Source organism: Salmo salar, chromosome ssa19, assembly GCF_905237065.1.
Source record: "Salmo salar chromosome ssa19, Ssal_v3.1, whole genome shotgun sequence".
Classification (NCBI taxonomy): Eukaryota; Metazoa; Chordata; class Actinopteri; order Salmoniformes; family Salmonidae; genus Salmo; species Salmo salar.
Genome location: NC_059460.1, coordinates 60828242 through 60841307, shown reverse-complemented (window position 1 = coordinate 60841307; position 13066 = coordinate 60828242). Strand labels below are relative to the sequence as shown.

Genomic DNA, 13066 nt, shown 5'->3' with positions numbered 1-13066 from the left:
AGGAGAAAAATGATTCAAGGAAGGAAAGCAGGGGTTTGCACAAGACATACTGTAATAGTCCAGTTTTCATGTGATGTAGAAGAGGGGTCAATTTACTTACTGTCTTTTCCACAGGTTCGTCAGTTGGCTGTGTTCAATGGGGTGCTGTGGACGATGTTAAATTCTCCCCTAATAAGAACCATGGTTCCTTACTCTTTCAACTCTGCAAATAGTGTATTTTTTACCTCAAACTACAAGATAAGTTTATTTGATAACAATATACATGATTTAAATCTCATGTCAGAGGCTGGCCTACCACATGCTGCCCCCCCCCCCAACAGAACAGTTGTTTGATTGGTGGTGAACAAATGATTGTTATACTGTTTTAAAACATTTATTCCCATTAACAATGTACATTTTGGCCAAGAAAATCTTGTCATCTTTAAAAAAAAAAAATGTCAGGTCTTACATTTATCTTACAGATTCAAAAACATGATGCTAAAAATGACTGTGTGGTGTACAAGGTGGTAAAATGCTCACTGCGTTACCGTTACAGTTTAATTTGTCGCACGGGTCGGAAACCACATTAGGTGTGTCCTATATAATCATCCCCCACTCGTGCCAAAAGAACAGCGGTAATAATAAACAAAGGCTAATATTAATTTACAAAATGGACAGATCCGGAGAAAGAGCGTAAGACACATTGTCCCCTTGGAGCATATTTTCCCTCTTCCAGACGTGGAAGACCAACATGGAAGGAAGAAAATGATTTTAAGAGGAAAAGACAACTGAACCTTTGCGACATGCACCTGCCACCTGGACAAAAAGGCTAATAGCAGTTGGTATGATCCATCGACATAATGTTTTTTTAAAGGACAGAAAATGTTAAGACATAATCCAGTTAGTATTAGATTAAAGTGAGAGAGGGGGAAGATGGGAGGTATAGCAGAGGGAGGGATAGAGAGTATATGAGAGGGTCGCACTGAAATTCTCTAGCTTATAATTTTAAAAAGGGTCTCCTTTCGATTGGGGGGGGGGGTGAGAACAGTTCCCGCATCATTACTCTCTAGGCCGTGATTGGTTGTCTTGATAATATTTGTGGTCTGGGCTCGTTCAGTCAGTTCATTGGATATCGGCTAAGTGCTCCCGCCACAGCATTGGCCGCTGCGGCCCTGGGGGGCGGGCTCCTGAAGGTCCACTCCTGCCCGGGCCCGGCCCCCTGCCCCGGCTGTGCCCTGAGCCTCGTTCTTGGGCAGCTTCTTTGCTACAAGGACAGAGAGTAGAGTAGAGTGGGCCATTAATGCTGCGTTCGTGTGCTCCCAGAATTAACAGAACATCCAAAATGTGGATTCCTCGCCATCTGGACTAGTGAAAGACAATGCAAACAGGATAGGAATTGGATTGGTAGTTACTGACGGTAAGTAGCTCTGGATAAGAACGTTTTCTATATAACAAAAATGAAACGTAAATGTAGTAGGCATCCACCAATTTGAATTCATCCTATACCTGGGTTTTTAAAGTAGCAACAATGTAAGGGTGAAGGTCTATTTAGGCTTTTGAGACAAACCCATAGAATAGTAATCATACATTCTGTGTGATCACTATAGGCCAATAGTGCTTGGAGTATGTTGGGACTCACTGGGTAGATGGTTGCCCTTACCTATGGCCATGAAGATTTCGTTGACATTCATAGCAGTCTTAGCTGAAGTCTCCATGAACAGTAGACTGTTGTCATCGGCATAGGCCTGTGCTTCCTGTAAAGACAGGACAATTATATTATTAATACAGAATTTTGGGGGATTATTCAAGGCTATAACAGGTTCTTAAGCATTAAGGGGGGTATCCCGGACACAGATTGAGTTTAGACCTGGACTAAAAAGCTATTTAAATTAAGATTTTCCATTGACAATTCCAGGAAATTGGCCCTAAATGACAATGTGGACGACAAAGTATTTTTTGTTTTACATACTGTGCATTCGGAATGTATTCATACCCCTTCACTTTTTCCACAATTTGTTACGTTACAGCCATTTTCTAAAATAGATTAAATTAATATTTTTCCTCATCTATCAACACACAATGACAAAGGAAAAACTGGTTTTTAGAAATGCTTTGCAAATGTATTTGAAAATAAAAAACAGAAATACCTTATTTACATAAGTATTCAGACCCTTTACTATGAGACTCAAAATTGAGCTCTGGTGCATCTTGTTTCCATTGAGCATCCTTGAGATGTTTCTACAACTTGGGAGTCCATCTGTGGTTGATTTGGAAAGGCACACACCTGTGTGTGTGTGTGTGTGTGTTATATATATTTATGATGAGTCCCACAGTTGACAGTGCACGTCAGAGAAAAAAAACAAAAACAAGCCATGAGGTCCGTAGAGCTCTGAGACAGGATTGGTCAAGGCACAGATCTGGGGAAGGGTACCAAAAAATGTCTGCAGCATTGAAGGTCCCCAAGAACACAGTGGCCTCAATCATTCTTAAATGGAAGACGTTTGGAACCACCCAGACTCTTCTTAGAGGCCTTTATGGTAGAGTGGCCAGACAGAAGCCACTTCTCAGTAAAAAAAGTACATGACAGCCCACTTGGAGTTTGCCAAAAGGCACCTAAAGAACTCTCAAACCATGAGAAAAAAAGACTGTGGTATGATGAAACCAAGCTTGAACTCTTTGGCCTGAATGCCAAGCTTCACGTCTGGAGGAAACCAGGTACCGCTCATCATCTTGCTAATACCATCCCTACGGTGAAGCATGGTGGTGGCAGCACCATGCTGTGGGGATGTTTTTCAGCAGCAGGGACTGGGAGACTAATCAGGATTGAGGAAAACATGAACAGAGCAAAGTACAGAAAACCTGCTCCAGAGTGCTCAGGACTTCAGACTGGGGAGAACGACCCTAAGCACACAACCAAAACAACACAGGAGTGGCTTCGGGACAAGTCTCTGAATGTCCTTGAGTGGCCCAGTCAGAGTCCAGACTTGAACATATCTGGAGATACCAGAAAATAGCTGTGCAGCGATGCTCCACATCCAACCTGACAGAGCTTGAGAGGACATGCAGAGAAAAATGGGAGAAACTCCCCAAATACAGGTGTACCAAGTTTGTAGCGTCATACCCAATAAGACTCGAGGCTGTAATCGCTACCAAAGGCGCTTCAACAAAGTACTAAGTAAAGAGTCTGAATACTTATGTAAATGTGATTTCAGTTTATAAATGTTAAACTTTTTTTTTTTAAACAGTTATTGCTTTGTTATTATGGGGTGTGTATGTAGATTGATGAGAGGGGAAAAAACGATTTAATCCATTTTAGAATAAGGCTGTAATGTAGCAACATGCGGAAAAAGTGAAGGCGTCTGAATACTTTCAGACAGCACTGTATGCGTGTGTGTGTATGTATGTGTATACAGTTGAAGTCATTAGCCTGTTGGGGATAGGGGGCAGTATTTGCACGGCTGGATAAAAAAACGTACCCGATTTAATCTGGTTATTACTACTGCCCAGAAACTAGAATATGCATATAATTATTGGCTTTGGATAAAAAACACCCTAAAGTTTCTAAAACTGTTTGAATGGTGTCTGTGAGTATAACAGAACTCATATGGCAGGCAAAAACCTGAGAAGATTCCTTACAGGAAGTGCCGTCTCTGACCATTTCTTGGGCTTCTACACTCTCTTTATTGAAAACTGAGGATCTCTGCTGTAACGTGACAACAGGGTTTCCCGGTCGGAATATTATCGCTTTTTTACGAGAAAAATCGCAAAAAAATTGATTTTAAACAGCGGTTGACATGCTTCGAAGTACGGTAATGGAATATTTAGAATTTTTCTGTCATGAAACGTGTCGGGCGCGTCACCCTTCGGATAGTGTCTTGAACGCACGAACAAAACAGAGGATATTTGAACATAACTATGGATTATTTTGAACCAAACCAACATTTGTTATTGAAGTAGAAGTCCTGGGAGTGCATTCTGACTAAGAACAGCAAAGGTAATCAAATTTTTCTAATAGTAAATCGGAGTTTGGTGAGGGCCAAACTTGGTGGGGTTCAAAATAGCTAACCATGATGGCTGGGCTATCTACTTAGAATATTGCAAAATGTGCTTTTGCCGAAAAGCTATTTTAAAATCGGACATAGCGATTGCATAAAGGAGTTCTGTATCTATAATTCTTAAAATAATTGTTATGTTTTTTGTGAACGTTTATCGTGAGTAATTTAGTAAATTCACCGGAAGTGTTCGGTGGGAATGCTAGTTCTGAATGTCACATGCTAATGTAAAAAGCTGGTTTTTGATATAAATATGAACTTGATTGAACAAAACATGCATGTATTGTATAACATAATGTCCTAGGGTTGTCATCTGATGAAGATCAAAGGTTAGTGCTGCATTTAGCTGTGGTTTGGGTTTATGTGACATTATACGCTAGCTTGAAAAATGGGTGTCTGATTATTTCTGGCTGGGTACTCTGCTGACATAATCTAATGTTTTGCTTTCGTTGTAAAGCCTTTTTGAAATCGGACAGTGTGGTTAGATTAACGAGAGTCTTGTCTTTAAAATGGTGTAAAATAGTCATATGTTTAAGAAATTGAAGTAATAGCATTTCTAAGGTATTTGAATAACGCGCCACGGGATTCCACTGGCTGTTGAGTAGGTGGGACGATTTCATCCCACATACCCTAGAGAGGTTAAAACTCGTTTTTCAACCACTCCACAAATTTCTTGTTAACAAACTATAGTTTTGGCAAGTCACTTAGGACATCTACTTTATGCATGACACATAATTTTTCCAACAATTGTTTACAGACAGATTATTTCACTGTATCACAATTCTAGTGGGTCAGAAGTTTACATACACCAAGTTGACCGTACCTTGAAACAGCTCGGAAAAATCCAGAAAATGATGTCATGGCTTTAGAAGCTTCTGATTGACTCAAATTATGTCAATTAGCCTATTATAGGTGTACCTGTGGATGTATTTCAAGGCCTACCTTCAAACTCAGTACCTCTTTGCTTGACATCATGGGAAAATCAAAAGAAATCAGCCAAGAACTCAGAAACAAATTGTAGACCTCCACAAGTCTGGTTCATCCTTGGGAGCAATTTCCAAATGCCTGAAAGTACAACGTTCATCTGTACAAACAATACTATGCAAGTATAAACACCATAGGACCACACAGCCGTCATACCGCTCAGGAAGGAGACGCGTTCTGTCTCCTAGAGATGAACATTCTTTGGTGCGAAAAGTGCAAATCAATCCCAGAACAGCAGCAAGGGACCTTGTGAAGATGCTGGAGGAAACAGGTACCAAAGTGTCTATATCCACAGTAAAACAAGTCCTATATCGACATAACCTGAAAGGCCGCTCAGCAAGGAGGAAGCCACTGCTCCAAAACCGCCATAAAAAAACCAGACTATGGTTTGCTACTGCACATGGGGACAAAGATCGTACTTTTGGAGAAATGTCCTCTGGTCTGATGAAACAAAAATAGAACTGTTTGGCCATAATGACCATTGTTATGTTTGGAGGAAAAAGGGGGAAGCTTGCAAGCCGAAGAACACCATCCCAACCATGAAGCACAGGGGTGGCAGCATCATGTAGTGGGGGTGCTTTGCTGCAGGAGGGACTGGTGCACTTCACAAAATAGATGGCATCATGAGGACAGACAATTATGTGGATATATTGAAGCAACATCTCTAGACATCAGTCAGGAAGTTAAAGCTTGGTCACAAATGGGTCTTCCAAATGGACAATGACCCCAAGCATACTTCCAAAGTTGTGGCAAAATGGCTTAAGGACAACAAAGTCAAGGTACTGGAGTGACCATCACAAAGCCCTGACCTCAATCCTATAGAAAATGTGTTGGCAGAACTGAAAAAGCATGTGCGAGCAAGGAGGCCTACAAACCTGACTCCGTTATAGCAGCTCTGTCAGGAGGAATGGGCCAAAATTCACCCAACTTATTGTGGGAAGATTGTGGAAGGCTACCCAAAACGTTTGACCCAAGTTAAACAATTTAAAGGCAATGCTACCAAATACTAATGACTATGACCCACTGGGAATGTAATGAAAGAAATAAAAGCTGAAATAAATCAATCATTCTCTCTACTATTATTCTGACATTTCATTCTTAAAATAAAGTGGTGATCCTGACTGACCTAAGACAGGACATTTTTACTAGGATTAAATGTCAGGAATTGTGAAAAACTGAGTTTAAATGTACTTGGCTGAGGTGTATGTAAAATTCCGACTTCAACTGTGTATGTATGTATGTATATGTACACATTTGTTTAAAATGTACACTATCATAGTACCACACCAAATAGTAGAAGACCATTTGGCCTATGACAAAAAAAAAAAAACTAACAATTGATTCATCAGCATCTGATATTGTTATTATCATACTAACTGTTTTGTTATGTTGTCAATCAATGAAACACACACACGGCGTGGGAATTGTTCTCACCTGGAGATCAACGGCTCTCTTGTTGGCGACGTCGGCCTTGTTCCCAGCCAGAGCGATGACGATGTTGGGGCTGGCTTGTCTCTGCAGCTCCTTCACCCAGTTCTTTGCTCGCGTAAAAGTGTCCTGGTGAAACACGCAAAAGGAACAGAATGCATCATTTACATTAAGGTTATGACAGGGTAAGAGAGTTGAACTAAGCCCATAAAGCATTGACAAGTTATATTCTTAAAAGGACCAAACAATTGGTTTCACTGGTCATTAAATTCAATTGGACGCCCTGCCTTCACAGTTGTAAGGGGAAACAGATAAAGAGCCTTTACGCACTCTGTTGGTGATGTCGTAGACCACAATTGCCGCCTGGGCTCCTCTGTAGTACATGGGCGCCAGGCTGTGGTATCGCTCCTGGCCTGCCGTGTCCCAAATCTCAAACTTGACCGTCGTGTCGTCCAGGCAGACAGTCTGTGTGAGGAAGGCAGCTGGATAATAGTAAGATGGAGGAAGGGAGGGAAGAAAAGTTAAGTGGATATGTCAGAGGAGGAAACAGAGCGGTGTTCATTACATTCGGAAATGTCTTATATAGCACTGACTTTATTCCTACATGACAGAGAAGCAGGTCTGTTCTACTTAACACATTTATACCGGCACGTCGATCAGTAACGTTGCACCGCAATAGAGTGCGCCATGACGCGGGGTTGACATGTCAATCTCTCCCACTCTCTTCAATGTCAACATTTGTTTTGTCATTTCTGGCACTTAAAACCTATCCAGTGTAGGGAAAGCTTTCAGTTGCAGTTCCTCAATTTGCTCTACGCAGAGGCCTACCAACTGAGTCGTACACACACGTTAAAAAACGCAGAGGCGTTAAAAAAAAAAAAAAGGAACTTTGATAGGGTTCTATTTTTATAATACAAAAACACACACAATTTATCTGTGAATTCTGAAAAGCTATCCAGGGATTGTTCCATAGGGTTGTGTTTTTAGGGGGTGATATTAGTTCTGGTAGAATACGTTCAAATCTTCTTCAATATTGTTGAAAAGTGTTCTTAACTATGAAGTTGTTCATTTTCTTCGCTTTATCCTTTGAAAATAGACACGGGAAAAGATTATTGGGACGAGCGTGCATATCTTCAATATGTACCCATTGTTCCTCTTTAGTGCATTTAACTATGTCGCAAGTAAAAGCCCTGGGTGGCAAATTGCTACAATTCCAAGTCTGGAAGGTTAAACCACCCTCAGACTTAGGAAGTTGTTAAACTTTCCTTTTTATTCTATGAGTATCAAAGTGACTTCTATTCATTGTCCTCAGTGACTAAGAAAAACTAATAACTTGGACACTATCAACAAACAGTACTTTGTAATAGGCTCATAATGTTATGCAAGGTCATTTGAGAAAATGTGTATTTTTGGTATCATTTGTGCTTTTTAACCATGTCCTGCCAAACAGGTTGGAGGATTAACTTCCTAACGAGCACAGCACTGCTGCTTCTACAGATCAGAACTGCAGAGAGAAATGCTAATCCCATGTCTGTAAATGACAAACATTAGAATTCCACAATCACATGACAGCGCAGAGAGTCCATGGCCTCGTTCCAATCCTTCCTTCCTACCTCACTTTATTGAGCCCAATCACTGACATGACTGGGTCATTAAATCATTGATTACCTACTAGAAGGGAGGAAGAAAGATTGCATTTTTTGAACAAGGCCCATTTCTCCAGCAGTGAGGACCCATGAGGCATGTCAACCTTTGGCCCCTCTAACAATTCTTACATTGTGGCCATTTCCTGTGCCCTCTATCGTTGACTGGAGCTCACTATTGTGAATTGCATACGATAGGCTAACATCCGGCAGAAATGCCGTTCTACAGTTTTAATCCATTTCCTTTTTGGGCGTTAATGACATCTCCACTACGGTTGCATCGTCCTCTACATTGACTTGCTTGAGCATAGATTGCGTTGACTACAAAAGGTCAAATAAGGTTAAATAAATGCAATTTCAGTGTCAACCCTACACTTTTTCCTTTGGTCTGACCTCATTTGCTTTGTTTTTAACAGCCATGATATGGTGATGCCATTCTTGCAATGAGATCTAGTAAAGCACACACACACACACACACATATATATATACATATATACATATATATATACACACACACACACACACACACACACACTAAATAACTCACCTCCGATGGTGCTCTCTTGGTACTCCTGAAACTGGCCCTTGACAAAGCGCAGCACCAGGCTGGACTTGCCCACCGCCGATTCCCCCAGCAGCACCAGCTTGAACTGGCAGATCTTGTTGCCTGCCGCCGGGCCGTTGGGTCGCGCCGGTCCTCCACGGCCCGCCATGGAGCTGTGCAGAGGCTATCCTGAATGAGAGGGGTTGGCCACGCCAAGAGAGACAGCGGGGTGGGGGGGGTCTGGAGCAGCAGTGGAATTCCGATACGTGGGGGCAGCGGTTGGGATCCGTATAACACAGGCACAGATGGGGATCAGGTTCGAAGGGCTGAGCTGATCGGAGCCGGAAACCAGGCAAAGAGAAGAAGTGCAGCAACTGGGGTGCTGGTGTAGAGAAAAGATAGATAAACGATTACTGACAAGAAGTAGAAGCATAAAAAAAAACACCACAGTTAGTCTGGCTGGAAAGTCCCTGCAGGTATAGGTGGAAGTGGAAGTTAGGCAAACCACACGGGTCCTCGTGTGAGAGCAGTCTTGCTATTGGCCACCATATCTTCCTGGCATGATGTGTTAATATTGATAACCCAAACATTGGCAGATATGAAGTAGAGCCTCTTCAGTTAATGTGTTGGTAGGCAGTTGGCCTATTCGATATCAACCAAAGCATTATAAACTATGTCCAGAAATACCTCCACGGGGTGCATCTTGTCTGTCTGATTTTGCATGGCTGGCTAAAAAAAACACTTACAAAAACTGTGTCCCTATAATGTGCACTCTTTATCAATGATGTAGATGACTGACAGGCCTGGGGCTCTGTGTTGAAGCCACCGCACCTCCATCTTGGCACTCCTACACCATTGTAAAATATATTTAGGAAGCTATAGAAATGAATTTATTAGTGTCTACACATTTGTTTTTGCCATGTTTATTCTATTACAGACACCTTAATGCATTTAATGCATCTTTTAAATGATATTTTGTCAGTTCTTCCTTAAATTATATTTTTGGGGATTACTAATGCCATGTTCACCACTACAACAACAAACAAATACATAAATACATGTAATTTTGTAGAATAGAATTCCATTATTTCCTATGGAGTACTGCTCCTACTGGGGAGTGCCAATACGGCCGACAGGAGGCTTCAAAGGCTCCCAATGTCCAATACATAGCATCAGCATTCCAAGGTTTATTTACATCATTGCTCTTTACTATTTGATGCCATCTATGTACACTGAACAAAAATATAAAACGCAACATGTAAAGTGTTGGTCCAATGTTCCATAAGCTCAAATAAAAGATACCAGAAATGTTCCATACGGACAAAAGCTTATTTCGCTCAGATTTTGCGCACAAATGTTTTTACATACCTGTTAGTGAGCATTTCTGCTTTCCAAAATAATCCATCCACCTGACGAGTGTGGCATATCAAGAAGCTGATTAAACAGCAGGATCATTACACAGGTGCACCTTGTGCCGGGGACAATAAAAGGCCACACTAAAATGTGCAGTTTTGTAAAAAAATCACAATGCCACAGATGTCTCAAGTTGAGGGGGCGTGCAATTGGCATGCTAACTGCAAGCATGTCCACCAGCGCTGTTGTCAGAGAATATAATGTTAAATAAGCCACCTCCAATGTCGTTTTAGAGTATTTGACAGCATGTCCAACCCGCCTCACAACCGCAGACCACGTGTATGGTGTTGTGGGGGCGAGCTAGCGGATTGAGTTTATTTTTACAGGGACAGTGCACATTAACCAACGTTTCAGTAAAAGTGATGTTTTAGCCAACCTGCTAATTTTCAACCGCAGTCCCTGGGCAGATTAGTTTGCTGATGTCAACGCTGTAACAGAGTGGCCCATGGTAGCGGTGGGGTTATGGTATGGGCAGGCATAAAATATGGACTACGAACACATTTATCGATGTGTCCCCGGCACAAGGTGCACCTGTGTAATGATCCTGCAGCACAAAAAAAATAAACATGTATAAAATGTATGTATTCACTACTGTAAGTCGCTCTGGATAAGAGCGTCTGCTAAATGACTCAAATGCAATTCGAATGCACTGAGATACCCTGGCAAGATCTTGAGGCCCATTGTCGTGCCATTCATCCGCTGCCATATAATGCACGGCCCCGTCTCACATGGATCTGTACACTATTCTTGGAAGCTGAAAATGTCCCAGTTCTTCCATTGCCTGCATACTCACCAGACATGTCACTGATTGACCATGTGTGGGATGCTCTGGATCGACGTGTATGACAGTTTGTTCCAGGTCCCGCCAATACCAAGCAACTTCGCACAGCCATTAAAGAGTGGGACAATATTCCACAGCCTGATCAACTCTCTGCAAAGCAGATATGTCGCGCTGCATGAGGCAAATGGTGGTCACACCAGATACTGACTGGTTTTCTGATCCACGCATCTACCTTTAAGGTATCTGTGACCAACATGGGGCCTAATGAATTCATTTAATTTGACTGATTTCCTTATATGAACTGTAACTCTGCAACATCTTTGAAATTGTTGCGTTTATATTTTTGTTCACCAACTGTGTATGTCCAAAAGCTGTCACTGGCGTAACGTTAGCTAGCTAACTAACTAACAACTAGGACGTTGAGTTTCAGTGCACTGCCTAAGTTAAGAGTACAACAAAGTCTACCAGTTGAACAACCATATGACAGACAGCTCATACGTTAGCTAGCTAACTTAGATGACAAAACAACAGTCAGTAAGTGGAAAATGCATAGATAGTTGACTAGCAGCGATGGCTGGAGCATTTTAGTAGCTTACTCGCTACTACGCTAGCATTTCTAGTAAGCTAGCTGACTACTATAACGTAACTAGCTAGGTATCAAATCGTATTTGTCACATGCGCCGAATACAACAGGTGTAGACTTTACCGTGAAATGCTTACTTACGATCTCTTTCCCAACGATGCAGTTAAAAAAATTTTTTTTAAACAATATAACAAAAAAGAGGACACATACAAGGACGGTACACAAAGATGATCAACTATTATTTAGAGGGGAAATGTGTTTTTTCTTACCGATTTAGATTCCAGTCGTAGTATTTGCCCTTAATCTTCAAATGATTGTTTGGATGTTTGTTTCACTTATCAGTTTGGCGAATGACTCTATCCTGTATTTCCGCGTTGTGTAACTGAACATCCGGGTTACACACACCTTCCTGAAACGAGGCTCTCGAATCTGGAGTAGTGGGATGAGAAAGCTCACATTTTTATTTGTAAAACACGCTGCCTAGGTAGTCTGACTCTAGGCTAGACTACTGTACACTGACACACCGGGACCTCAAAATGCAAAACCAGCCCCTGGAGGAAGAAGGTAAATGGATAGGAAGCTGTCGGTATCAGTTGTTGCAGTGGCCACCTCTGCAGATATTTCCCAAAACAAACTAACGTTACCAAAGTTAGCTAGCTACTAGCCCATGACTCTCACTTCCATTAACGTTACATTACACGTAAGTTATTGGACGAAGCGTCTTCTACTAGGGGGGGATTTTGTGAAGAGTCCCGAAGTTCAATCTGCACATTAACACGCGTCGCTTGCGGTACGGTTTTGGAAGCATAAAGACCTTATCTTTCATATCAGCAAGAAATAATTAAAAACACATTATACGCACCTTACTAGTGTGCCCATTCGGCCATATCTCCATGTTACAGTGCTTGTTTACGAAAGACAAGAGTCCTGTACTAATTAGTTACCTAGCATGAAAGATAAGGGTCATGTGTTTCGAAAGCCGTATAACAAGCAATGATTATTGACGTTTCTAAACGTTTAAACAAAGCGTCGAAATTGTTGTTCACATGAGGCAGTCGTAAGAGAAGCTAATGGCTGAAAACTAGGGAGAAGGTAGAATGCAACATAGAGTCTGAGAACTAGCTATGCACCATCTAAGAGTGGCCACCAACAAAAACGAGTGTTACACATTGCTTTAACAACTGTGTAGTAGAGGTCGACCGATTAATCGGAATGGCCGATTTCAAGTTTTAATAACAATGGGTAATCTGCATTTTTGGGTGTCATCAGTGTTGCCAACTTAGCGACTTTGTCGCTATATTTAGCGAGTATTCAGACCCCTCTAGCAACACATTTTCAAATCTAGTGACTTTTTCTGGTGTTATTGGAGACTCTGACGTGAAAGCACGTATTGTTCTTACTCTTCTCAACGAGCAGCGGGTGCTGCTGTGGGCCCCACCCTGTCCCAAAGCACTCACAGGCGGCCCAGTCCTCATGCAGCAGTCCCTCCCAGCTGCAGTCAGAGCAGGAGATGTTCACCCCTCCGCATCCAGACTGCAAATGAATCGCGCATGCGGGAAGCCACCGCTGGCTGATCCCGCCCTGGCTTTCATTCAGGGCAGGATGTAAAATGTTCTTTGTCTAAAATAAATCACTGCATTTGACTCACACAGCCTTAG

The 13066-nt window shown here is 41.8% G+C and overlaps 1 protein-coding gene across 1 annotated transcript; it reads right to left on the bottom strand.

Annotated features, from left to right (window-relative positions):
• Positions 1 to 359: 359 nt before the first annotated feature.
• Positions 360 to 11833, bottom strand: LOC106579142 (ras-related protein Rab-5C). Its single transcript, XM_014158741.2, has 6 exons — positions 11678 to 11833; positions 8635 to 9013; positions 6774 to 6925; positions 6450 to 6572; positions 1640 to 1733; positions 360 to 1243 (listed from the first exon to the last, which is right to left on the bottom strand). Exons 2-6 carry the CDS (start codon positions 8798 to 8800, stop codon positions 1116 to 1118), a joined length of 663 nt encoding a protein of 220 aa, XP_014014216.1. The 5' UTR covers positions 8801 to 9013; positions 11678 to 11833; the 3' UTR covers positions 360 to 1115.
• Positions 11834 to 13066: the final 1233 nt, after the last annotated feature.